Source organism: Tursiops truncatus, chromosome 7 (genome assembly GCF_011762595.2).
Source record: "Tursiops truncatus isolate mTurTru1 chromosome 7, mTurTru1.mat.Y, whole genome shotgun sequence".
Lineage (NCBI taxonomy): Eukaryota > Metazoa > Chordata > Mammalia > Artiodactyla > Delphinidae > Tursiops > Tursiops truncatus.
In genome coordinates, this window is record NC_047040.1 from 34,043,473 (window position 1) to 34,069,308 (window position 25,836).

Consider the following 25,836-nt stretch of genomic DNA (forward strand, 5'->3'; position numbering starts at 1 on the left):
TTGTTTTCCAGGTGAAACAAATGCTCAGATGTCCAGAATGACTGAAGAATTGTCTGGGAAGAGTGATGAACTGATTCGTTACCAAGAAGAGATTTCCTCTCTCTTGTCTCAGATTGTAGATCTTCAGCACAAACTTAAAGAAGTAGGTTCATTCATTCAACAGATGTTTGTTAAGCACTGACCTAGTACTATGCACTCTGCTAAGTGCTAGATACATTAAGCAAAAGAAACATAGTCCCCACCCTTTTACATTGCTTTAGTCTGATTGCTGTTTTAGTCTTCTGTCATGAAATATCATGAATAACTACTTTCAAATCACTATTTCTTTCCATAAAATGGATTTTCCTCAGAAAGTTGTGATGTGAACTACTGATTCATGCTCATCGTCCTCTGAACACCTTGATGGATTTTGTATTCTGCCCATTTTATTGCACTTATTTGGCTTTTGAAAGGTTATCTTTTGATAATCCTCTGGACTATATCCCTGAAATACGTCTTAAGATGTCTTAAAAAGAGAGTAACCTGTATTTTACATGGGAAGGCTTCACATGTCTCTTTTAATATGTTGTTAGCATGTGATTGAGAAGGAAGAGCTGAGACTTCACCTCCAAGCTTCCAAAGATGCCCAAAGACAACTGACGATGGAGGTAATGAAATCTTCCTTTATCTTGTGCTATATGGGAGGGGAGGAATGAATAGTTCCTTTCTTCTTTGTGAATAAGAATGGCTAAAGGTGATAAACAGATTTAAAACAACAGAAGATTAAGCTGAAAATTATGAGATCTAAGAAGGAAAGCTTTTTAAAGATGCTGTCTCTAAAATAATAGTAACAAGACAACATCCTTCTTGATTAATAGGAAAACCTTGAGTTTATAAGATTCTTTAGGAATATATGACCGTTTTACAAGTCTATATTAACTAACCCAACAGTTTTTAAAATAAGATAATCTGCATTTTTTAATAAGCACCCCTAGCCCTATTGATGCTGATGATCTAGCCCACATAACACACTTGAAGAAATTTTTGAAGTTAAAGTGTTCTCTGAAAATTATGTACTCTTTTAACGTGCTTGTGTATCTAACTATAAGAAAAATTTTGAAACAAGGGAGAAGAAACTACTTGTTTAGGATGATTGAGCACCCTGACATCTTATTAAATACTTTGTAGACTTGATCTTGTCATTTACAGACTTCATAGTTCATTCATGTTCATTATGTTTAAAAATATACATTATCTAATATTCCACTAAACTAACTTGACCATAGCTATTATACTTCCTCTATAAGTTTTTTTTTTTAAGGATAGGAAGCATTAAATATTGAATTGACAGTTATGGTTTTCTCAGCTACATTTCACGTTTTTAGGAAATCATGCATATATATAATTCTGGCCAAGACACCGCTAAATCTGGCAGCTTGAAATATATATACTTTCCTTGCTTAGTCTGTTTCAGTGTCTTTGTCTTAAATTTAAATTCATAAAATTAGTCCTCTGGATAAAATTTAAATTTATCCCAATGGGATTTTTTCCCCATTGTCATTTTGAGAATATAATAAGGAACACTAATTGCCATCCTATCTTTCAGCTGCATGAGTTACAAGACAGGAATATGGAGTGTCTGGGAATGTTACATGAATCGCAAGAAGAAATAAAGGAACTTCGGAATAGATCTGGCCCTGCTGCTCATCTCTACTTCGCCCAGCCATACGGAGTTTTTTCTGGGGTAAGGAACTGAGAAAGAAACTTGAGATTAGATGGTCCTGAGAATAATATGGTTTCTAATGGTGTAAAGCATCTTGAGAAGAGGTAACATGGTTTGTCCTTGTTGATTGAATTTAATTATTGATTTAGGCCTTCATTTGCATATCTGTATCTACCTTAATAGTCTTTATTTATTGTAGCCTTCCTTCTAACAGTTGACCTTCCAGATTTATTGTATGAGATGAACCCTAAGGAAATTAAGTTTAGGTCTGTGTCCCATAGAGTTACTTAAACTTCAGTCATCCTCCTTACCCTAATCCCACCACATACCACTTATTCAAATAGTGCTCTGAACATTTAAAACCTCTTTTAACAGATCTTGAGTTTCTTGCTATATTTAACTTCAGTTAGAGTGTAAGTCCCATGAGAGCAGGAATCATTATTGATTTGATTCCTCAATAAACAATCTTTTTTTTTGAAATAAAGAAATTAATGAAAACTTCTGAGTTTATGCCCAAATTTGTAATGTTGGTTCAAAGAGTTATTTTAATAATCTAGCTCTTAAACACTTGCAATCCTATGAAAATTTTTAAAAGACTGAAACTATAAATTATAATAGATTTTCTAGAGACTATTGGGACAGAATATTTTTTAATTTTGAGGTAATTTTAAACTTAGGATAACGTTCCAACAATAGTACAAAAAACTCATATATCCTTCATCTAGATTTCTCAAATTTAATATTTTACTACATTTGTCATATTGTTCTCTTATTTTTTCTGGACCATTTAACAGTAAGTTGCAGATAACCCTATTACCCCTTAATAATTCTGTGTGTATTTATTAAAAACAAGGATACTCTCAAGGACATTCTCCTACATGACAACACATAACCATCAACTTCTGGATATTGACATTGATACAATACTATCTCTGTCTCATCCACAGAACCATTTAAATTTTGCCAGTTGTCCCAACAGTGTCCTTTGAAGAATACATTGCATTTGGTTGTTTCAATCGGGGACAGTTCTTCTGTCTTTGTTTTGTCCTTCATGACCTTTGTAGAATGTCCTCAGTTTGGGTTTGTCTGTTGTTTCCCCACAATTAGATTTAGGTAATGCCATGTTCTTCTCAGAACATTGTATTACAAGGCACACATTGTCTCTTTTTCCCATTGCTGATGATATTAATTAACTTTGATCGCTTGGTTAAGGTAGTATCTGCCAGTTTTTTCCATTGTAAAGTTAATCATTGTTAATAGTTAATTGAATTAATGTTACTAAATTAACTTTGCATTGATGAAAATTGTCAGATACTACCTTAACCAAGTGATCAAAATTACTATTTTGGGGGTGATACTTTGAGACTGTTTAAATATTCTGTTCCTCACCACTAGTTTTAGCACCCATTGATGGGGATGTATCTGACTCAGTTATTACTATGATAATTGCCAATGGTGACTTTTTAATTCCATCATTTTTTCAACTTTTTTTAATTGGCATTCTTTTATAAGTTAGAGCTTTTCTGTATCATTTATTTATTCATTTGTTCATTTGGTTATGTCAGTATAGACTCAGGGATTCCTATTTTAATCAGTGGATTATAATCCATTATTACTGTTTTTTATTTTGATACTTAAATTGTCCAAGATATGACCAGTGGGATCTCCTTCAAGCTTCTCTTGCCCTTTCCCTGGCCCAGTCCTGGGATCAGCCATTCTCCAAGGAGCTCTGGTTATTTTTAATGAGAAATGATATTTAGAATCCAAAATCTGGGTGCTAGGTATCCAATGCCACTAGAGTACCATTGCTTTGAGGTCCCCTCAACAGATAGAGCTAGGAAATATGTGTAGGTTCATATACACCCACATAAACACATCTATATCTATCTTTACATTCATACCTATGTTTATACGTATATTTAAAATCATGAGTTCACACCAGTACCTCCAATTCTAGTCATTGTTAGCACAGCCCCACTGAGCATGACTCCCATGCTAGTTGAATCTTCATCCCTGACCAGGGGAAGGGGAAGCTTACTTATTTTTCTTTTAACAATTTTTTATATTATAAAAGCTTTACATGTTTATTATAGAAAAGTTAGAAATTACAGAGAAGCAAAAAGAAATTGCTAAATACCATCAAATCGTGACCTCCACAGAATCACTATTAACATCTTGGTTTATAGGCTTTCAAACCTTTTATTTTTGTGTGTCTGCATATGTAATACTTTTATTTATCATAATTGGTTTTTCCCACTGCTTTCTTGTAAAAATATATCATGAAAAACTAGTTGGTTCTTGTTTAAAAGTTACATTTCCAGAATGTCTCTTTTCTTCCCCTGCATTTTAGCCTGTGAATGTTTTCTTTTATTATAACACCGAAAGTATTGGATTCTGGAAACTCCGTTAAATAATTTAAAGATAGTTTATTTCTCCTAACAGGCTTCTTAGATAATAACTGTTAGTAACATCAAACTCTTTTTCTTAGGAATCTCTGGCGGCTGAGATTGAGGGGACCATGCGTAAGAAGTTGAGTTTGGATGAGGAATCTTCTCTCTTTAAACAAAAGTAAGTTCAGATCACATGTGTTGTTACTCAACCATTGGGATGGAAATTAAACAGAAGCCACAATCCATAGTGATTGGTATTATGGGATTCAGTAGTAAATCTGCTTACTATTCAGTTTTTCCCTCGTAGTGCTTGCATCTGTGAGAGCATTCTCTTGTTCTGAAATTTATTTTCTAATAATTTCTCCAAAACTTCAGATGCTCTTCAGGGTGGCTTTATTTTTAATTAACTACACTTACATGTCTCTTTTCTAAAGCATTCCAGTGGTAGGCAGTGGCAATAATGAACACTTCTCTTTTGACAGAGCCCAACAAAAACGGGTATTTGATACTGTCAAGGTTGCCAATGACACACGGGGCTGCTCTGTCCCATTCCCAGCTCTGCTACCCATTCCAGGCTCCAACCGTTCAAGTGTCATCATGACAGCAAAACCTTTTGAATCTGGTTTACAACAAACAGAGGACAAAACAATCCAGAAGAGTAACTTGGAGGAAGATCCAGGGTAAGAAACATAGATTCACACACTCAAATTCCAGCATTGCTCTGTGCTGTCCCAAGGAAGTTCTGGAACTGTCAGTTTTCATTCAGTAATGATTCCCTGTATCATTATTTGTTAGATCATTGGAGTGAAAAAGTTTAATTAAGTGTATTCAAAATGGAGTTTTCATTGAACTATAAAATTCTTTACTACTTTCGTCTCTGGTTTGGCAAAATTTGAGTCTAAATCTTTGTGTTCAAAGTCAAATTTGTTTGAATCTGTTTGGTCATTGGCAGTTATGCATAGCATTACATGACACTTTCTCATAACCCATGGTCCTAATTTCAGTTGCCTTGGTGCCATTAGGATAAGCAATAATCTGGAATACCTATTGAGGAAAACTAGGTTGCTCTTAATTTCCTATTTGTTTAAATATAGAATTTTTTCTGCTTTTTATTAATTCAGTTCATTGAATTTTGTATAACTATAAATTAAAGGAATGACTGGAAAGTCAGCTGAAAGTTTTTGGAAATTAGATGTTTGGCATCTGAGGGAAGTCTCTCTTAATGCAGAAACCCATTACCTTGGGTTTTCAATTGTATTGCCTGGTTTTAGGGGTAGATTCTATACACACAATAGCTTGATGTTTCAATACTACCTCATTGTACACAGTTACCTTAGGAAAAGATCTAACAAACAGATCTGTGTGAATTCACACATGGAATAACTAAAGCTTGGCTTGCTACTCTTTCTTTTGGTATCAGTTGTAAGATACCGCCAATTTTTTAAATGTTAATAAGTGAAAAACTGTGTATTGCAGAACTGTGAAAGTGCGGTATTTACAGATCTTGTTGGTTTCTTATAAATGTTTGTAATATTCATAGAGGATTCTATGGCCTAAAGTAAATTTGTTCACATTTTAATATTTTTGAAATTGTTTATCTTTTGCAGCTAATGACATGTCATAGTTTAATGGGTAGCATTTTTTTCTTTCTTAGTACATAAAATAATGGTACCTCTTGCCTTCAATGGTATTATAGATTCAGTGAAATATAATAATATTTAGTTTTTTTTTTTTTTAACATCTTTATTGGGGTATAATTGCTTTACAATGGTGTGTTAGTTTCTGCTTTATAACAAAGTGAATCAGTTATACATATACATATGTTCCCATATCTCTTCCCTCTTGCGTCTCCCTCCCTCCCATCCTCCCTATCCCACCCCTCCAGGCTGTCACAAAGCACCGAGCCAATATCCCTGTGCCATGCGGCTGCTTCCCACTAGCTATCTACCTTACTACGTTTGTTAGTGTGTATATGTCCATGACTCTCTCTCGCCCTGTCACAGCTCACCCTTCCCCCTCCTCATAACCTCAAGTCCGTTCTCTAGGAGGTCTGCGTCTTTATTCCTGCCTTACCCCTAGGTTCTTCATGACATTTTTTTTTTCTTAAATTCCATATATATGTGTTAGCATACGGTATTTGTCTTTTTCTTTCTGACTTACTTCACTCTGTATGACAGACTCTAGGTCTATCCACCTCATTACAAATAGCTCAATTTCATTTCTTTTTATGGCTGAGTAATATTCCATTGTATATATGTGCCACATCTTCTTTTTCCATTCATCCGATGATGGGCACTTAGGTTGTTTCCATCTCCGGGCTATTGTAAATAGAGCTGCAATGAACATTGTGGTACATGACTCTTTTTGAATTTCGGTTTTCTCAGGGTATATGCCCAGTAGTGGGATTACTGGGTCATATGGTAGTTCTATTTGTAGTTTTTTAAGGAACCTCCATACTGTTCTCCACAGTGGCTGTATCAATTTACATTCCCACCAGCAGTGCAAGAGTGTTCCCTTTTCTCCACACCCTCTCCAGCATTTATTGTTTCTAGATTTTTTGATGATGGCCATTCTGACTGGTGTGAGATGATATCTCATTGTAGTTTTGATTTGCATTTCTCTAATGATTAATGATGTTGAGCATTCTTTCATGTGTTTGTTGGCAGTCTGTATATCTTCTTTGGAGAAATGTCGACTTAGGTCTTCTGCCCATTTTTGGATTGGGTTGTTTTTTTGTTATTGAGCTGCATGAGCTGCTTGTAAATTTTGGAGATTAATCCTTTGTCAGTTGCTTCATTTGCAAATATTTTCTCCCATTCTGATGGTTGTCTTTTGGTCTTGTTTATGGTTTCCTTTGCTGTGCAAAAGCTTTGAAGTTTCATTAGGTCCCATTTGTTAATTTTTGTTTTTATTTCCATTACTCTAGGAGGTGGGACAGAAAGGATCTTGCTGTGATTTATGTCATAGAGTGTTCTGCCTATGTTTTCCTCTAAGAGTTTGATAGTTTCTGGCCTTATATTTAGGTCTTTAATCCATTTTGAGCTTATTTTTGTGTATGGTGTTAGGGAGTGATCTAATCTCATACTTTTACATGTACCTGTTCAGTTTTCCCAGCACCACTTATTGAAGAGGCTCCTTTCTCTACACTACATTCCTGCCACCTTTATCAAAGATAAGGTGTCCATATGTGCGTGGGTTTATCTCTGGGCTTTCTATCCTGTTCCATTGATCTATCTTTCTGTTTTTGTGCCAGTACCATACCGTCTTGATAACTGTAGCTTTGTAGTATAGTCTGAAGTCAGGGAGCCTGATTCCTCCAGTTCCTTTTTTCATTCTCAAGATTGCTTTGGCTATTCGGGGTCTTTTGTGTTTCCATACAAATTGCAAAATTTTTTGTTCTAGTTCTGTGAAAAATGCCAGTGGTAGTTTGATAGGGATTGCATTGAATCTATAGATTGCTTTGGGTAGTAGAGTCATTTTCACAATGTTGATTCTTCCAATCCAAGAACATGGTGTATCTCTCCATCTATTTGTATCATCTTTAATTTCTTTCATCAGTGTCTTATAATTTTCTGCATACAGGTCTTTTGTCTCCTTAGGTAGGTTTATTCCTAGATATTTTATTCTTTTTGTTGCAATGGTAAATGGGAGTGTTTTCTTGATTTCACTTTCAGATTTTTCATCATTAGTATATAGGAATGCCAGAGATTTCTGTGCATTAATTTTGTATCCGGCCACTTTACCAAATTCATTGATTAGCTCTAGTAGTTTTCTGGTAGCATCTTTAGGATTCTCTATGTATAGGATCATGTCATCTGCAAACAGTGACAGCTTTACTTCTTCTTTTCTGATTTGGATTCCTTTTATTTCCTTTTCTTCTCTGATTGCTGTCGCTAAAACTTCCAAAACTATGTTGAATAAGAGTGGTGAGAGTGGACAACCTTGTCTTGTTCCTGATCTTAGTGGAAATGCTTTCAGTTTTTCACCATTGAGGATGATGTTTGCTGTGGGCTTGTCATATATGGCCTTTATTATGTTGAGGGAAGTTCCCTCTATGCCTACTTTCTGCAGGGTTTTTATCATAAATTGGTGTTGAATTTTGTCAAAAGCTTTCTCTGCATCTATTGAGATGATCATATGGTTTTTCTCCTTCAATTTGTTAATATGGTTTATCACATTGATAGATTTGCATATATTGAAAAATCCTTGCATTCCTGGAATAAACCCCACTTGATCATGGTGTATGATCCTTTTAATGTGCTGTTGGATTCTGTTTGCTAGTATTTTGTTGAGGATATTGCATCTATGTTCATCAGTGATATTGGCCTGTAGTTTTCTTTCTTTGTGACATCCTTGTCTGCTTTTGGTATCAAGGTGATGGTGGCCTCGTAGAAGGAGTTTGGGAGTGTTCCTTCCTCTGCTATATTTTGGAAGAGTTTGAGAAGGATAGGTGTTAGCTCTTCTCTAAATGTTTGATAGAATTCGCCTGTGAAGCCATCTGGTCCTGGGCTTTTGTTTGTTGGAAGATTTTTAATCACAGTTTCAATTTCAGTGCTTGTGATTGGTCTGTTCATATTTTCTATTTCTTCCTGATTCAGTCTTGGCAGGTTGTTTCTAAGAATTTGTGCATTTCTTCCAGATTGTCCATTTTATTGGCATAGAGTTGCTTGTAGTAATCTCTCATGATCTCTTTTATTTCTGCAGTGTCAGTTGTTACCTCTCCTTTTTCATTTCTAATTCTATTGATTTGAGTCTTCTTCCTTTTTTCCTTGATGAGTCTGGCTAGTGGTTTATCTATTTTGTTTATCTTCTCAAAGAACCAGCTTTTAGTTTTATTGATCTTTGCTATTGTTTCCTTCATTTCTTTTTCATTTATTTCTGATTTTTATGATTTCTTTCCTTCTGCTAGCTTTGGGGTTTTTTTGTTCTTCTTTCTCTAATTGCTTGAGGTGCAAGGTTAGATTGTTTATTCTAGATGTTTCCTGCTTCTTAAGGTGGGCTTGTATTGCTATAAACTTCCCTCTTAGAACTGCTTTTGCTGCATCCCATAGATTTTGGGTCGTTGTGTCTCCATTGTCATTTGTTTCTAGGTATTTTTTGATTTCCTCTTTGATTTCTTCAGTGATCACTTCATTATTAAGTAGTGTATTGTTTAGTCTCCATGTGTTTGTAATTTTTACAGATCTTTTCCTGTAATTGATATCTAGTCTCATGGCGTTGTGGTCAGAAAAGATACTTGATACAATTTCAATTTTCTTAAATTTACCAAGGCTTGATTTGTGACCCAAGATATGATCTATCCTGGAGAATGTTCCATGAGCACTTGAGAAAAATTCCATTTTGGATGGAATGTCCTATAAATATCAATTAAGTCCATCTTGTTTAATGTATCATTTAAAGCTTGTGTTTCCTTATTTATTTTCATTTTGGATGATCTGTCCATTGGTGAAAGTGGGGTGTTAAAGTCCCCTACTATGAATGTGTTACTGTCGATTTCCCCTTTTATGGTTGTCAGTATTTGCCTTATATATTGAGGTGCACCTATGTTGGGTGCATAAATATTTACAATTGTTATATCTTCCTCTTGGATCGATCCCTTGATCATTATGTAGTGTCCTTCTTTGTCTCTTCTAATAGTCTTTGTTTTAAAGTCTATTTTGTCTGATATGAGAATTGCTACTCCAGCTTTCTTTTGGTTTCCATTTGCATGAAATACCTTTTTCCATCCCCTTACTTTCAGTCTGTATGTGTCTCTAGGTCTGAAGTGGGTCTCTTGTAGACAGCAAATATATGGGTCTTGTTTTTGTATCCATTCAGCCAATCTGTGTCTTTTGGTGGGAGCATTTAGTCCATTTACATTTAAGGTAATTATTGATATGTGTGTTCCTATTCCCATTTTCTTAATTGTTTTGGGTTTGCTTTTGTAGGTCTTTTCCTCCTCTTGTGTGTCTTGCCTAGAGAAATTCCTTTAGCATTTGTTGTAAAGCTGGTTTGGTGGTGCTGAACACTCTCAGCTTTTGCTTTTCTGTAAAGGTTTTAATTTCTCCATCAAATCTGAATGAGATCCTTGCTGGGTTATCTTGGTTGTAGGTTTTTCTCCTTCATCACTTTAAATATGTCCTGCCAGTCCCTTCTGGCTTGCAGAGTTTCTGCTGAAATATCAGCTGTTAACCTTATGGGGATTCCCTTGTGTGTTATTTGTTGTTTTTCCCTTGCTGCTTTTAATATGTTTCTTTTTGTATTTAATTTTTGACGGTTTGATTTATATGTGTCTTGGCATGTTTCTCCTTGGATTTATCCTGTATGGGACTCTGTGTGTTTCCTGGACTTGATTAACTATTTCCTTTCCCATATTAGGGAAGTTTTCAACTATAATCTCTTCAAATATTTTCTCAGTCCCTTTCTTTTTCTCTTCTTCTTCTGGGACCCCTATAATTCGAATGTTGGTGCGTTTAATGTTGTCCCAGAAGTCTCTGAGACTGTCCTCAGTTCTTTTTCATTCTTTTTTCTTTATTGTGCTCTGCAGTAGTTATTTCCACTATTTTATCTTCCAGGTCACTTATCCGTTCTTCTGCCTCAGTTATTCTGCTATTGATCCCTTCTAGAGTATTTTTAATTTCATTTATTGTGTTCTTCATCATTGCTTATTTCTAGTTCTTCTAGGTCCTTGTTAAATGTTTCTTGCATTTTTTCTATTCTGTTTCCAAGATTTTGGATCATCTTTACTGTCATTATTCTGAATTCTTTTTCAGGTAGACTGCCTATTTCCTCTTCATTTGTTAGGTCTGGTGCGTTTTTATCTTGCTCCTTCATCTGCTGTGTGTTTTTCTGTCTTCTCATTTTGCTTATCTTACTGTATTTGAGGTCTCCTTTTTTCAGGCTGCAGGTTCGTAGTTCCCATTGTTTTTGGTGTCTGTCCCCAGTGGCTAAAGTTGGTTCAGTGGGTTGTGTAGGCTTCCTGGTGGAGGGGACTAGTGCCTGTGTTCTGGTGGATGAGGCTGGATCTTGTATTTCTGGTGGGCAGTTCCACATCTGGTGGTGTATTTTGGGGTGTCTGTGGGCTTATTATGATTTTAGGCAGCGTCTCTGCTAATGGATGGGGTTGTGTTCCTGTCTTGCTAGTTTTTTGGCATAGGGTGTCCAGTACTGTAGCTTGCTGGTCGTTGAGTGAAGCTGGGTGTTGGTGTTGAGATGGAGATCTCTGGGAGATTTTCGCCGTTTGATATTATGTGGAGCTGGGAGGTCTCTTGTGGACCAGTGTCCTGAATCTGGCTCTCCCACTTCAGAGGCACAGCACTGACTCCTGGCTTCAGCATCAAGAGCCTTTCATCCACACGGCTCAGAAGAAAAGGGAGAAAAAATAGAAAGAAAGAAAGAAAGAAAGAGGATAACAAAAAATAAAGTAAGATAAAATATTTTTTTTAAGTAAAAAAAAAAAAACAGATGGACAGAACCCTAGGACAAATGGTGAAAGCAAAGCTATACAGACAAAATCTCACACAGAAGCATATACATACACACTCACAAAAAGAGGAAAAGGGGAAAAAATAGTCTTGCTCTCAAAGTCCACCTCCTCAATTTGGGATGATTTGTTATCTATTCAGGTATTCCCCAGATGTGGGTATATCACGTTGATTTTGGAGATTTAATCCGCTGCTCCCGAGGCTGCTGGGAGAGATTTCCCTTTCTCTTTGTTCTCAGAGCTCCCAGGGCTCAGCTTTGGATTTGGCCCTGCCTCTGCGTGTAGGCTGCCAGAGGGCAGCTGTTCTTTGCTCAGACAGGACGGGGTTAAAGGAGCAGCTTATTCAGAGGCTCTGGCTCACTCAGACTGGGGGGAGGGAGGGGCACGGAGTGCGGGGCGAGCCTACAGCAGCAGAGGCTGGCAGAACGTTGCACCAGCCTGAGGCACGGTGTGCCTTCTCCTGGGGAAGTTGTCCCTGGGTCCCGGGATCCTGGTAGTGACAGGCTGCACAGGCTCCCGGGAGGGGAGGTGTGGATAGTGACCTGTGCTCGCACACAGGCTTCTTCGTGGCGGCAGCAGCAGCCTTAGCGTCTCATGCCCGTCTCTGGGGTCCATGCTTGTAGCCGCGGCTTGCAGCCATCCCTGGAGCTGCTTTAAGCAGCGCTCTGAATCCCCTCTCCTCGCGCACCAGGAAACAAAGAGGTAAGAAAAAGTCTCTTGCCTCTTTGGTAGCTCCAGACTTTTCCCCAGACTCCCTCCCTGCTAGCCGTGGTGCACTAGCCCCTTCAGGCTGTGTTCACTTCACCAACCCCAGTCCTCTCCCTGGGATCTGACCTCCGAAGCCCGAGCCTCAGCTCCCAGTCCCCACCCGCCCCGGTGGGTGAGCAGACAAGTCTCTCGGGCTGGTGAGTGCCGGTCGGCACCGATCCTCTGTGCGGGAATCTCCCCGCTTTGCCCTCCGCACCCCTGTTGCTGTGCTCTCCTCCGCGGCTCCCAAGCTCCCCCACTCCGCCTCCCGAAGTCTCCACCCGCGAAGGGGCTTCCTAGTGTGTGGACACTTTTCCTCCTTCACAGCTCTCTCCCGCTGGTGCAGGACCCGTCCCTATCCTTTTGTCTCTGTTTAGTTTTTTCTTTTGCCCTAACCAGGTACGTGGGGGGTTCCTTGCCTTTTGGGAGGTCTGAGGTCTTCTGCCAGCGTTCAGTAGGTGCTCCGTAGGAGTTGTTCCACGCGTAGATGTATTTCTGGTGTATCTGTGGGGAGGAAGGTGATCTCCGCGTCTTACTCTTCCGCCATCTTCCTGGAAGTCTGTAATCAGTGCACAGGTCGAATCTCAGGTCCAGCATTAAGTAATTCACTAAGTTTCGGGAGGAATCTCAGTCGGTCTTCTGAACTGCGAGGACCCCGGAGACGGCGCTAGGCAAGCGGGTCCGACCCTTTTCAGGCCCCCCCTGTCTAATATTTAGTTTTTTGACTACCTAAACTGAATTTATAGATGGTCATTATCTGTAGGTTCATAAATTAAGTGAAACAGAAAAGTTAATAAATACAACATAATAAAGTATAGTTTTGCCTATCTGAAGTCACTTGAAATGATCTATAAAAACATTATATATATGGACTTCCCTGGTGGCGTAGTGGTTAAGAAGCCACCTGCCAATGCAGGGGACACAGGTTCAAGCCCTGATCCGGGAAGATCCCACATGCCACGGAGCAACTAAGCCCATGCGCCATAACTACTGTGCCTGCACTCTAGAGCCCGCATGCCACAACTACTGAAGCCCGTGCACCACAACGAAGAGTAGCCCCCGCTCGCCGCAACTAGAGAAAGCCTGCATGCAGCAACGAAGACCCAGTGCAGCCAAAAATAAATAAATAAATTTATAAAATATAAAAATATTATATATATATATTAGAGATTTGGGTTTGTTGTTACTATTTCTATATTCCAGCTATCTAAGAAAAGATATGTGTTTTTAAGATCAATCTCTTGAACATTCACCATTGTGGAAAGGAGAGGTCTATGCTTTGCTTATGCCCCTCACAGATCTAGTCAGTGAATGTGTTTTTCCCATAGGAACGTCCAGAACGTCTGTCAACCAGGACACTCTGAAGAGAGCGATTTGGCTACAGCCCTGCATCGCCTGAGTCTGCGGCGACAGAACTACTTAAGTGAGAAGCAGTTCTTTGCTGAAGAATGGCAACGGAAGATCCAGGTTCTGGCTGGCCAGAAAGAAGGGGGAAGTGACTGTGGCATCCCCACAGAGAGCCTTGCCTCCCTCTGCACCGACCAGTCGGAGATCACAGACCTGAGCAGTGCCAGTTGCCTTCGAGGTTTTATGCCTGAAAAATTGCAAATTGTCAAGCCCCTTGAAGGTAATAAGTAAGGAAGGGCTGTTTCTAAGCCATGTTGTTTGTTGGCTTTGCCTTCCCCTGGAATTGAGATTTCTCTTGTAATTATAAGAACCCTGAGTGCAGAAGACGTCTTTATTATCCCTAAATCTTCACTGTTTGTGTGACCGTGCAGAACTTTGTGGAATATGAATGAAGAGATTTGCATTCTCCAAGCCATCAGCTGTCAGTTCTCTTCTACTGATACTGTTTTTTTACAAATGTGAGGGAGGAGGAGTAATCTTTTCTTGTCCTTTGCTAAGGAATATCCTTGATAGCAGTTTTCATGGTAAGATAAACAGGATATGATAGATGAATAAAAATAATCTATATGTAATGCTTCATCTCTACCTTCCTTTTCAAAAAAAAGTTCTTTACCCAAAAAGTTTCAGTTACTTACAGATATGTGTGTCTGTATTTTTCTTTTGTTCAGTTCTGTTAATTTCAGGTCAGTTTCTATTCTCTCCTAAGAACTTGAATTCAAAACAGATCTCTTTGTTTTATGGAATATTGACAATATTCAAATGATCCTCTGCTAGTATCATGAAAGAGTCTGCATTAGACAAAATTTTGAGTCAGTAACCTATAAGGACCCCTCAAACTCAAAGGTGCTATAAGTTTGTTTTATTCATTAATAGTCAGTACAGGTATTTGTTGGAGTTGCCATTTTTAGGATTCTATGACTATTAGTGACAATTAGACACTGCAGGTACTTGGGATGATCATTCACCAGTATTCGTAGACAGAAACCATGAGGATTGATCCTCCTTTTTTTATCATCTCCTTCGCTTTCCTACCCTCCCCAAGAGCCTGGTGAAAGGAGAGTCATGAGCACATATGAGTCTTGAGAAATATACAAAAAAAACCATGGTAATTCAAGGTGCCTTCCAACCTAGGAGCCTGGCTTTTGAGTTCAAAGTTCATAGGCATAGTTCCAGGACAAAGTATTAATTTTTTGTCACCTGGGAAAATACAACCTGACGTGATACGTATCTTCTTTCTCATCACTGCCTCAGCATCCTAGTTCCTATTAAGGGTGTTGTCTTGTTTTTTTCACCCCTGCTTTAGATTTCCTTTTTAAAGTTAACTTTTGAAATGAACAGATTATTATTCATACCTTTATCATCTTGTTAATCTTCCACAGATAACTTTAATTTACAAATTTTACCAAAATATTAAGACCAAATAAGGAGTTTTATTATTATCATTACTTTTTTACACATACAGTTTTAGCTTCTTTCAAGATTTAATATTTGTGGGAAATTTAAAACATGTTCCTTTTTTGGTTTGCATACTCAGGATCTCAAACTCTGCACCAATGGCAGCAGCTTGCTCAACCAAATTTAGGAACCATTCTTGACCCACGACCAGGTGTCATCACTAAAGGCTTTACCCAGTTGCCCAAGGATGCCATCTATCACCTCTCAGATTTAGAAGAAGATGAAGAGGAAGGTATCACTTTTCAGGTTCAGCAACCTCTTCAAGTGGAACAGAAATCATCAATATCCCAGCCAGTCACAGGAATCTTCTTGCCGCCCATGACTTCAGCTGGTGGTCCAGTTACAGGTGAGAAGAGTGCTTGGTTGAGTGTAGTCCAGTAAACAGTAGTACTTTGCTTTCTGCATAACTGTATGGTCAGCTGACTGCCTCTATATAAGTCTTACTGGAGTGTACTCAGTCTTGAATATAAGACAATAGAAATCTATAGCATAAGTGCCCCTTCTAATTCTCTCCACTTCTTAGCCAACCTGCATAAATAGATAGGCAGAGAGAGAGCAATTCAGCCAGAATTGCTCTCTGGCGGAGCGGCTGGGCCCATGAGCCATGGCTGCTGAGCCTGCGCATCTGGAGCCTGTGCTCCGCAACAGGAGAGGCCACAACAGTGAGAGGCCCGCATATCGCAAAAAAAAAAAAAAAAAAAAAACTAAAAATAGAACTACCATATGATTCCTGGGCATGTATTCGGAGAAAACCATAATTCAGAAAGATACATGCACCCCAGTGTTCATTGCAGCACTATTTACAATAGCCAAGACATGGAAGCAGCCTAAATGTCCATGAACAGATGAATGGATAAAGAAGATGTGGTACGTATATACAATGGAATACCACTCAGCCATAAAAAAGAATGAAATAATGCCATTTGCAGCAACATGGTTGGACCTAGAGATTATTATACTAAGTGAAGTAAGCCAGACAGAGAAAGTCAAAAATCATATGTTATTGCTTATATGTGGAATCTTAAAAAAATTGATATAAATGAATTTATATACAAAACAGAGATAGACCCACAGACATAGAAAACAAACTTATGGTTACCAAAGGGGCGAGGGGGGTGGGGAGGGATAAATTAGGAGTTTAATAATAAATTAATAATTTATTTAATAATAAATTAGGGATTAGCATATACACACTACCATGTATAAAATAGATAACCAACAAGGACCTACTGTATAGCACAGGGAACTATACTCAATATTTTGTAACAATACATAAGGGAAAAGAATATGAAAAAGAAAAAATATATATTTATTTATGTAACTGAATCACTTTGCTATATACCTGAAACTAACAGAACATTGTAAATCAACTATACCTCAATAGAAAAATAAAATGAAATAAAAAGAATTTAAAGTTTAAAAAAAGAAAGGAAATACAGCCTCACACAGATACATGGTTGGAAAAGGGAAAGAGTATTTTAATAGCCTCTTCAGGTATTTGTGGATATTCTTTGATGTTACACCAAAACTTGATAAGTGGTAGTCTCTTTAAGGTTTGTAGCAATGTGAATCTAAAACCCCATCAGTGAATTTTTCATACTTTGTTACATTAAAATCTATTAGTCTGTCCTGCTCTTTGAATGCATCTTTTACCCATGCATGATTTTAACATAATGCATTGGTCATTTGGAAAATATTGGTTCACTGAGTTATGCAGATCTTCCAAATGTTGACCCATTTCATTATAGAATATATTAAAATCATATATATCACCACCTGTCTCATTGGGTAAGTCTTTTAGTATTAGGAAGCTTTCAAGCTCTCAGCGATGGATACAAGTCTACCAAAACACTTATTTTCACTTGAAAGCTCAAATTTCGTCACTGGCAGCAAATCCTGTCAGCTATTTTCTTGAAGAGACAGGCTCACTACATTCTTTTTCAAGAAAATGTTGCCAGATATCCAAGTCTGAATAACTGTAGTTTTTGTATTAATTGTTCTTTCAAGTAAAAATGGTGTTCTGTGAAAAAAATGTAAAAATTGCATATGTGCTTTTCCTCTAGATAACCATTGTATCTCTGAAAGCAGAGTGCTTAATGCTTCCCATTTCATCACACAGAATATTAAAAAGTTTCAAGGGTCAAGATTTTTTTTTTTAATTAATTAATTTATTTATTTTTGGCTGCTCTGGGTCTTCATTGCTGCGCGCAGGCCTCCTCTAGTTGCAGCGAGCAGGGGCTACTCTTCATTGCGGTGTGCGGACTTCTCATTGCAGTGGCTTCTCTTATTGTGGAGCATGGGCTCTAGGCACGCGGGCTTCAGTAGTTGTGGCTCACGGGCTCTAGAGCACAGGCTCAATAGTTGCGGCACACGGGCTTAGTTGCTCCGCGGCATGTGGCACCTTCCCGGACCAGGGCTCGAACCCGTGTTCCCTGCCTTGGCAGGCGGATTCTTAACCACTGTGCCACCAGGGAAGCCCAAGGGTCAAGATTTTTTTTTTATATATAAATTTATTTTATTTTTATTTATTTATTATTTTCGGCTGTGTTGGGTCTTCATTGCTGTGCACGAGCTTTCTCTAGTTGCGGCGAGCCGGGGCTACTCTTCATTGCGGTGTGTGGGCTTCTCATTGCGGTGGCTTCTCTTGTTGTGGAGCATGGGCTCTAGAGCACATGGGCTTCAGTAGATGAGGCTCATGAGCTCAGTAGTTGTGGCTCGTGGGCTCTAGAACACAGGCTCAGTAGTTGTGGCGCACAGACTTAGTTGCTCCATGGCTTGTGGGATCTTCCCGGATCAGGGCTTGAACCCATGTCCCCTGCATTGGCAGGCGGATTCTTAACTACTGCGCCACTAGGGAAGCCCCTGGCAGGCGGATTCTTAACCACTGCGCCACCAGGGAAGTCCCCCAAGGGTCAAGATTTAATAAATAATTTTTACTGCTTCATCAGGACATTCTGATATGAATTTGGCTCTTTTTTTTTCTACTGTAATTGGACAATAGTGATGAATACTAGTACAGCTTGGCGCCATTGCCTTGATTTGTGCTACGGAGCCAGCAGCTTTACCCACTATTACTTTTGCACCAGCAGTGCAAGTGCCAACCCAGTCAAAAAGGCAGATAGCATCTTAACATTGCTATGAAAGTAGTTTTGACCTGTAGACTCACACAAGGTGCAAACAACACTTCGAGAACCACTGGAGTAGATAGTTTGGCTAGAAAGATTGGACGACTAGTTCTTGGTTTGGTATTTTTTTCTAATGTATTTTTTCAGAATGTGTTTTTCTCTTGTTTCTAAGCTATATTAAATCCTTTTGAATTACAGTTTCAAATTATTGGAAGGATTCAGCTACATACTAACCAGTGGATACTAATACAATATGTAGGGCTTCCCTGGTGGCACAGTGGTTAAGAATCCACCTGCCAATGCAGGGAACACAGGTTCCAGCCCTGGTCCGGGCAGATCCCACATGCTGGGGAGCAACTAAGCCCGTGCGCTACAACTACTGAGCCTGCGCTCTAGAGCCTGCGAGCCACAACTACTGAGCCTGTGTGCCACAACTACTGAAGCCCACGTGCCTAGAAGCCCTTCTCCACAACAAGAGAAGCCACCGCAATGAGAAGCCCGCACACCACAACGAAGAGTAGCCCCTACTCGCCACAACTAGAGAAAGCCCACACACAGCAATGAAGACCCAACGCAGCCAAAAATAAATAAATAAATAAATTCATGGGGAAAAAATGAAATATGTATATTTCATTTCTAGATTTGGGAATTTTTGTATAAAAGACACCAGATAAATGCTGTATTATTAATAGTAATGACGGACTTTTTACATTATTAAGCTAGTCTTTCAATTTTGTGTTTGATTCCCTAAAACTGTCTACTTCAGCTGCAACCTCAAACCCAGGAAAGTGTCTCTCCTGCACAAACTCAACATTCACCTTCACCACCTGTAGGATATTACATCCTTCTGATATTACTCAGGTTACCCCCAGGTAAGAGGGGCTGGGCAATATGAGGCCTTACTTCTTTCCTCACCTCTGTTTTCTTGAATTTCTTTTTAAAATTACTGTCATTTTAATTCCCAGAATTTTAATTAATGTCCTGTGATAATTTGTCTTTAGAATATTTTCACATTGTATTTTCTCATTTGATCATTATAACTCTTTGATGTAGGCAAGCCAAGCGAGTATGTAGTGTCTAAATGAAGAAAATGAGGCGTAGAAAGTTCAGGTGACTGGTCCAAGGGCAGGCAGGTAGTAAATGACCCAGCTGAAACTATACCCAGAGTTAGCCAGACTGGATTGGAGGGACTAGTCCTCTGCACAAGACTGCCCTCATTTCTGATATGACCTGCAAGTTCAGGGGCTTCCCAAAACCATGCTGTTGTTTGATAAATTTTCTAGAAGGACTCACAGAACTCACTGAAAGCTGTTATGCACGTGGTTACTGTTTATTACAGGGAAAGGTTACAGGATAAAATTAGCCAAAGGAAGAGACACATAAATCAGAGTCTGGGAGGGTTCCACACATGAAACCTCCCTGTCCTTAGGAATCATTACTTTCCTGGTATCAGTGTTTGATAGTGCACACAGAGTATTGCCAACCAGGGAAGCTCACCCGAGCCTTAGTGTCCAGATTTTTTTTACTGAGGCTTCACTGTGTAAGGCATGATTGATTGATTACCTATATAGCTATAACTCACTATAACTATAATAACTCACCTCCAGGTCCACTGACGCAAAGCTTCCACCCTAAATCACATGGTTAGTCTTCCTGGCATGGCCAGTCCCCATCCTACAGCTATTGGGTGTGGCCAGGTCCACTCCAAGATCTAGTGTGGCCAGGCTCCATCCTGAACAAACACACTTCTAGCAGCCATGGCATAGATTACCTCCCAGAAGCTGAGGGCAAAGCCAGAACCCTCTGGGCAGTCCAAATTATTTACTACACAGATTAGAACAATAAGCAATATTGCTGAAATTTCTGTCCTACCAATTCCAAAAAGAATCTAAGGCAATTTCCAGAGATATGTAGAACTTTGCAGGATAATGTTAACTAGAAGTAGGGAAGAAAAATGAAGCAAAAAAGAATCAAGAGTAAGGATATAAAATGGATAGAGGAATACACCTAGTGTATAAATTGTACTATAAAGTCTTATATACTTGCTAAGTAAGGTGAGCCATGTATTTGAGTCTTAGCTTTTTAGCTGCCAGTGTAGAGGGAAATAACATTATGATTCACAATGTCTATAAGATAGAAGCAAATTGACTGTTTAGGGAAGCATTTGGGTGGTATCCTATAAAGACCTCAATAAAGTCTACAGGCATACCTGCAATTTTTCTACATTTTTCTTATAGTCAACAAGATAGCAGGTTTTATAAAATTGGTTCCTGAGGAGGCTCTCGATACAGGTTGATACCATCATTTGGTATGGTAGTGACATGAACAGTTTAGGAAAAGACAGGCAATTCTACAATAAAGTAGGACCAGGGAGGTGGGAGACTGGGAATACAGTAGACAGATTACATCAGAACCAAGGCGTCAAAGTTGTTTGCTTTAATACAAGTTGGTACTTTAGAAAGTTTATTTATTAATCCTGAATTTGCATCTTGTTCATAATCTTTATAAATCTTGATATCTAGATATTCTGAGTATTTTGTGTTAAAGTGAAAGTTTATGTATTAAATGCTGGTAACATTTGCTCAAGGGGGAATAATTTGCTAAAGAAGTACCCTCTCCATTCTATCACCATTTCCTTGAGTACATGATTGTTTATTTAGTTTTTTTTCTTTTTAACAAAACATAGAATAAGAAGAAAGATTCTAATAGCTGTCAAAGCTTTTAATTATTTTTAATTTCCCAGAAACCCATGCTTTAAGTCAAGATTGAGAAAAATACGTTCCATGGGTATCCTTATAGTACTATTCTTTGGAATTAACATTCTTGGAAATTTAACAATTAGAACTTTATTCTCAGTAATATAAAATTGACAGATTTAAAAGAAATGTGTCTCCTTAGAAAACCGTCTTTGGTTTAATTATGAACAATTGTATTTTCTAAAAGGTTGAAGAATTGTTAAATCACGGATTATTGTCTCTTGGTGTATTTCACTTTATGGAATGGATATGTTAATAAAAATCTCTAAACTTTACTTTCTTCAATATTTAAATTTCTTTGATTTTTTAATTATAAAATTTAGTTGTATTTCCACAGATACATATTTTAGAGTTAAAATTTAAGAATAATAAAGTAATTATTTGAGAATAATAAAGTTATCTAAGTACAGTAAACTCATATTCTGTGAAAAGAAATATGTTTCAATAAGTTAATGACTAAATTACAAATAACTAATCATTGAAGTAACACATCCAAATTTTCATTCCTCAGATACTGATGTGTTGCCTGTTCCTCTATATTTACTGTGGATAACTACTGTAATTGCTTTAAATGCTGACTTGGGATTACTTTTTATTCTTAAATTCTCTCTCCTGCTTTTTTTTTTTTTCTTTCTGTGTAAAGCTCTGACTTCACTTCATTATCCTGTGGAAGCAGTGGTAGCAGTTCGTCAAACACAGCAGTGAATTCTCCTGCTGTGTCCTATAGGCTCAGCATTGGTGAATCCATCACCAACCGACGAGATTCCACCATAACCTTCAGCGGCACCATGAGCTTGGCCGAACTTCTACAAAAGCGAGGCATCTCTGCTAAAGCATACCACAGCCCTGTTTCAGAGGACCCCCTCCTCCAGCCTCTCCCTAGAGGCCTGGCTATCCCTTCCACGCCACCAAATTCACCGTCTCACTCACCTTGCCCTTCTCCTTTGCCCGTTGAGCCTCGAGTGCATCTCTCTGAAAATTTTTTGGCCTCCCGACCAGCTGAAACATTCCTCCAGGAGATGTATGGCTTGAGACCATCCCGAAACCCTTCTGATGTTGGCCAGTTGAAGATGAACTTAGTGGACAGGCTGAAAAGACTGGGGATAGCCAGAGTGATCAAGACCCCTGCAGCCCAGAAAAATGGAAGAAGCCAAGAGGCAGAAAATGGTCTTGAAAGACCAAACTCTGCTGTCTATTTAAATTCAGGTAGCAATTTATTGAGTGGACTGAGGAGGAATCAGAGTCTTCCAGTCATTATGGGTAGCTTTGGCACCCCAGTTTGCACATCATCACCCAAAATGGATATCCTGAAGGAAGACTGAGGTTCAGCAGTTGACTGACCTCTTACACAAGTTAGCACATGAAGGAAAGATTTGCACTGATACATGTAGTCTTGTCTGAGAGAAAAGGAATGTTGCAGAAGGGTTGTGAATGTGGGAAGGGGAAAGTGGAAGAACGGAAACAGAATTGGCATGAGGTCTGTCTGATAAATTGAAAGTATAAATGAATAGGTCATGAGTGTTTGGAAGCAGAGAAAGAAGAAATGTTTAATGTGGTCCTCCAGTTGGTATTTCTTGTCTTGAAAATAAAAAGTGACTAGAAAATAAATTCAGTAATATTGGAACATACCAGAAATACTGAACTTGCTAGCACATTTACTTCTGGTGAGCATAAGCAGGGAGGACCCAGGTTAGGAGATGGGAAAAAAGAAGGAGCAGCTTTGACCGTTACCTTTAGAAAGCTGTTCTAGAAGGTTGCTGGAGTAAACTCAGTCTGTTAGTGAGACAACAGTGAGATGGCTTATCTGCTGGCCCCTGTTAATGTCTGGTTAAATTACACCTCCATCAAAGAGTACGCTCACTGCATTATCAGCAAGGAATTTTACCTTTTGCATAAGATCAGACTAGTGGAGACTCCCTTTTTGCTTTCTGTTTTCAGGCCTTTGAGCCACTGGGATCCCAAACATAATCCACATTCCTTTTGCATTTGTGATTAATAAGGGTTAATTTTTTTTTTTTTTTTTTTGCGGTACAACTCTCACTGTTGTGGCCTCTCCTGTTGCAGAGCACAGGCTCCAGACGCGCAGGCTCAGCGGCCATGGCTCACGGGCCTAGCCGCTCCGCGGCATGTGGGATCTTCCCGGACCCGGGCACGAACCCGTGTCCCCTGCATCGGCAGGCGGACTCTCAACCACTGCGCCACCAGGGAAGCCCAAGGATTAATTTTTTTAATTTGTATTTTTATACAATACCTCCCCCAAACAACATGAGTGGGGGGTAGGAGGGATTTACTTTAAGAAGGAAAATATGGGTACATTGGAACCAAGGAAACTTGTTTTCAGAATATTTCTTCTGAATAAGTGCATTGGCAAAGGTGTATGAACATAATTACTGTACATGTCTTTCAAATTTCCTTGGAGGCTGGATGGGTTAAACCAGAAGTGCAATCAATAGGAATTAGAGAATGTTGTGTATTTATCTTTGTAAGTTTTTTTGGAAGGAAAGTTGGTTGCAACTAAACTTTTTCCAAAATGTGCTATGCATACTTTTAATGAAAGATGACATATATTTGCACAAAAATTCTCAGGCACAGCAAATTATTATAAACTGAAGTAAAACCCAGGTGCTTTCTTTGAGATTGTGTTTTTTTAATATAAAATAAAATTAAAACATCTGCCTTTTTCTTCATACCCGCGGAAGTAGAGAATGAACTTTTTTCGATGGGAAAGTCAAATGCTTTTTCTTTTTCTCTGGGATTCCTTTTTTCTTTTTTTTAATTATGTGAAATGGCAAAGTGAAACTCCGGGATTAGGTTTCAGCTTTCAGCAGTGTGACGCAAGGCTGTGAATTGGGAAAAAACAGATCTGTTTTCTGAGCATTGCTGACCGAGGTCTGCTTCTCATCAGATGACATGGCTTTATCTCGGCCATGCAGTTGAGAAAGAAATGCTGTTACATGAAAGGCATTATGGAGAGAAGATGAAGGAGGGGGCTAGTTCTTTTTGAAAATGGGAGGCATGTTACTTGATCTTTTCATTGCTTCATTAGCAAATGTTTTGCTCCTTCGTTCTGACTTAAACTGAAAGGCAATTTTCTGCAGAATTCTTGATGGGCGTGTTACTCCTGTGGCTCCCATCCATACACCTGTTACAGGCCAGAGGAGGGTCCTTCTCTCCTCTTGAGCTGCCTGTCCTTCAGGAAGAGCTATGTGCTCAAAACACACATGCAAGAGTAAAATGTGTGAGTTTTCCATGATTTTTAGAATCTTTTAACTTCTTAAAAACAAAAAGAGTGACCTCTTCCCATTCTCTCCCCCTCGCTCAGTCATTCTGAAATCAGCAGACCATACACAGAGATGTTCAGAAAGGATTCCAGCTGGTCTGTAAGTGAACGCACATGTCCCTGAATGTGGACCAGAAGAATTCCTGATGTTTAAATTTCTAGAATATTCCAGTTCACATTTTAAATGATATTTGAGTTGCTACTTCATAAAGTAACGCTGGGATGCTTATTTTAGACAATTCTTTAAGCTTTTTATTTATTCTCTAAGAAAGTAATCTTCCTGTTACCAGTTTCCAAGAGACATCAGGAAGTAGGAAAATATAGGACCAGAGAGTAGTACAAAGTGTTAAATTATCAGATTTTATGTATATTATATAAACAGCTATAAAAATTAAGCTAGATGTTGGAGTGTTCTGTATAGTTAGTATACTTTTAAAATAACCGAGGCTAAAATGGTCACTTTGGAGGTAGGGCAAGGGTGTATTCACAGCCAAATAAGCCTGTCTGATTAAAGAGAACCAGACTTTGGTTTTTGAAAATTAAATTGATGTTGCTGTTCCACCAGAAACACAATGATTGGAAACTGGTGCATGCTCGTCTCTAGAAATGAATCCTGTTTTGAAACTGGGTTTTGTTGTTTTTGAAATTTCCACCTAAAATCATTTTTGGTTGAGAATGAGAATCTCTATTATAATGAAATTGTGTGTAAAATATAGTAAGAACTGGAGCCTTGTAGCAAGTTCCTTCTTAATTTATCTGTTATGTTTTAGCACTGTTCACATTTTAGTTTTTCTTTATCAACTGTGTATGTACTTTAATGCCAGTATAGGGAACTCTGATTCTTTTTTTTCCTTCTGAAGGGTCTCAGTGATTATACCTCAGGTATTTCTGAGTATCCTATTATCTACTAGGAGGGATACCTTCCCTGTGAACTCAGAATTAAAATTTCTTCTGAATTATGATGATCCCAAATCTTATGTACATAGCCTTAGGCATGGGTCTTGGAAAAAAGTTAATGACTATTGTTAAAGTAGTTTTTTAAAAAATTTTGTACTATATGTCCTTGATTTGACCTGAATGAACAGACTTTGGCAAAGGGAGGAAATAAGTTAAAGGCAGCTCACAACAAGAGCCTGTTCTTTACAAAAGGTGTATTTTATACAGTATTGAAAGCCTGTTATTTTTTCTGACCATTCTGGTACACAATTAGTACTTGTTGGTAATAACATTGACTTTTGACACCTGGAACTAGAACTCTTAGTGTTTAGTAGCCCACTCCTTTGATGTCGGATGCCTGCAAGCCTGTACTCCAAGTACAATACAGCAACATGTACACTGAGTGGTTGCATAGCCAGCACAGCTACCTGGGAGTGGCATGGTGCCCTCTGGGGCTGCCAGGGAGATACTGTAGTTTGATATCTGGGGCTTGACTTTGTCAAAGAGCTCTTTGTGTACCTACCTTTGCTTTGTCAAATGTTAATCAGATAATAAACATGAGTATCTTCTTAAATT

At 38.5% G+C, this 25,836-nt stretch overlaps 1 protein-coding gene across 3 annotated transcripts in view; it reads left to right on the forward strand.

Annotated features, from left to right (window-relative positions):
• Positions 1 to 25,836, forward strand: part of TRAK2 (trafficking kinesin protein 2) — a 70,569-nt gene extending 44,733 nt beyond the window's left edge. For all 3 annotated transcript variants that reach the window (XM_019939133.3, XM_019939131.3, XM_019939135.3), the window contains 9 exons: positions 12 to 142; positions 573 to 647; positions 1,586 to 1,723; positions 4,191 to 4,270; positions 4,575 to 4,772; positions 13,630 to 13,928; positions 15,243 to 15,509; positions 19,055 to 19,160; positions 21,688 to 25,836. In XM_019939133.3, coding sequence (XP_019794692.1) covers positions 12 to 142; positions 573 to 647; positions 1,586 to 1,723; positions 4,191 to 4,270; positions 4,575 to 4,772; positions 13,630 to 13,928; positions 15,243 to 15,509; positions 19,055 to 19,160; positions 21,688 to 22,366 — 1,973 coding nt within the window. In that variant the 3' untranslated portion in view covers positions 22,367 to 25,836. The remainder of the gene's footprint in view (positions 1 to 11; positions 143 to 572; positions 648 to 1,585; positions 1,724 to 4,190; positions 4,271 to 4,574; positions 4,773 to 13,629; positions 13,929 to 15,242; positions 15,510 to 19,054; positions 19,161 to 21,687) is intronic.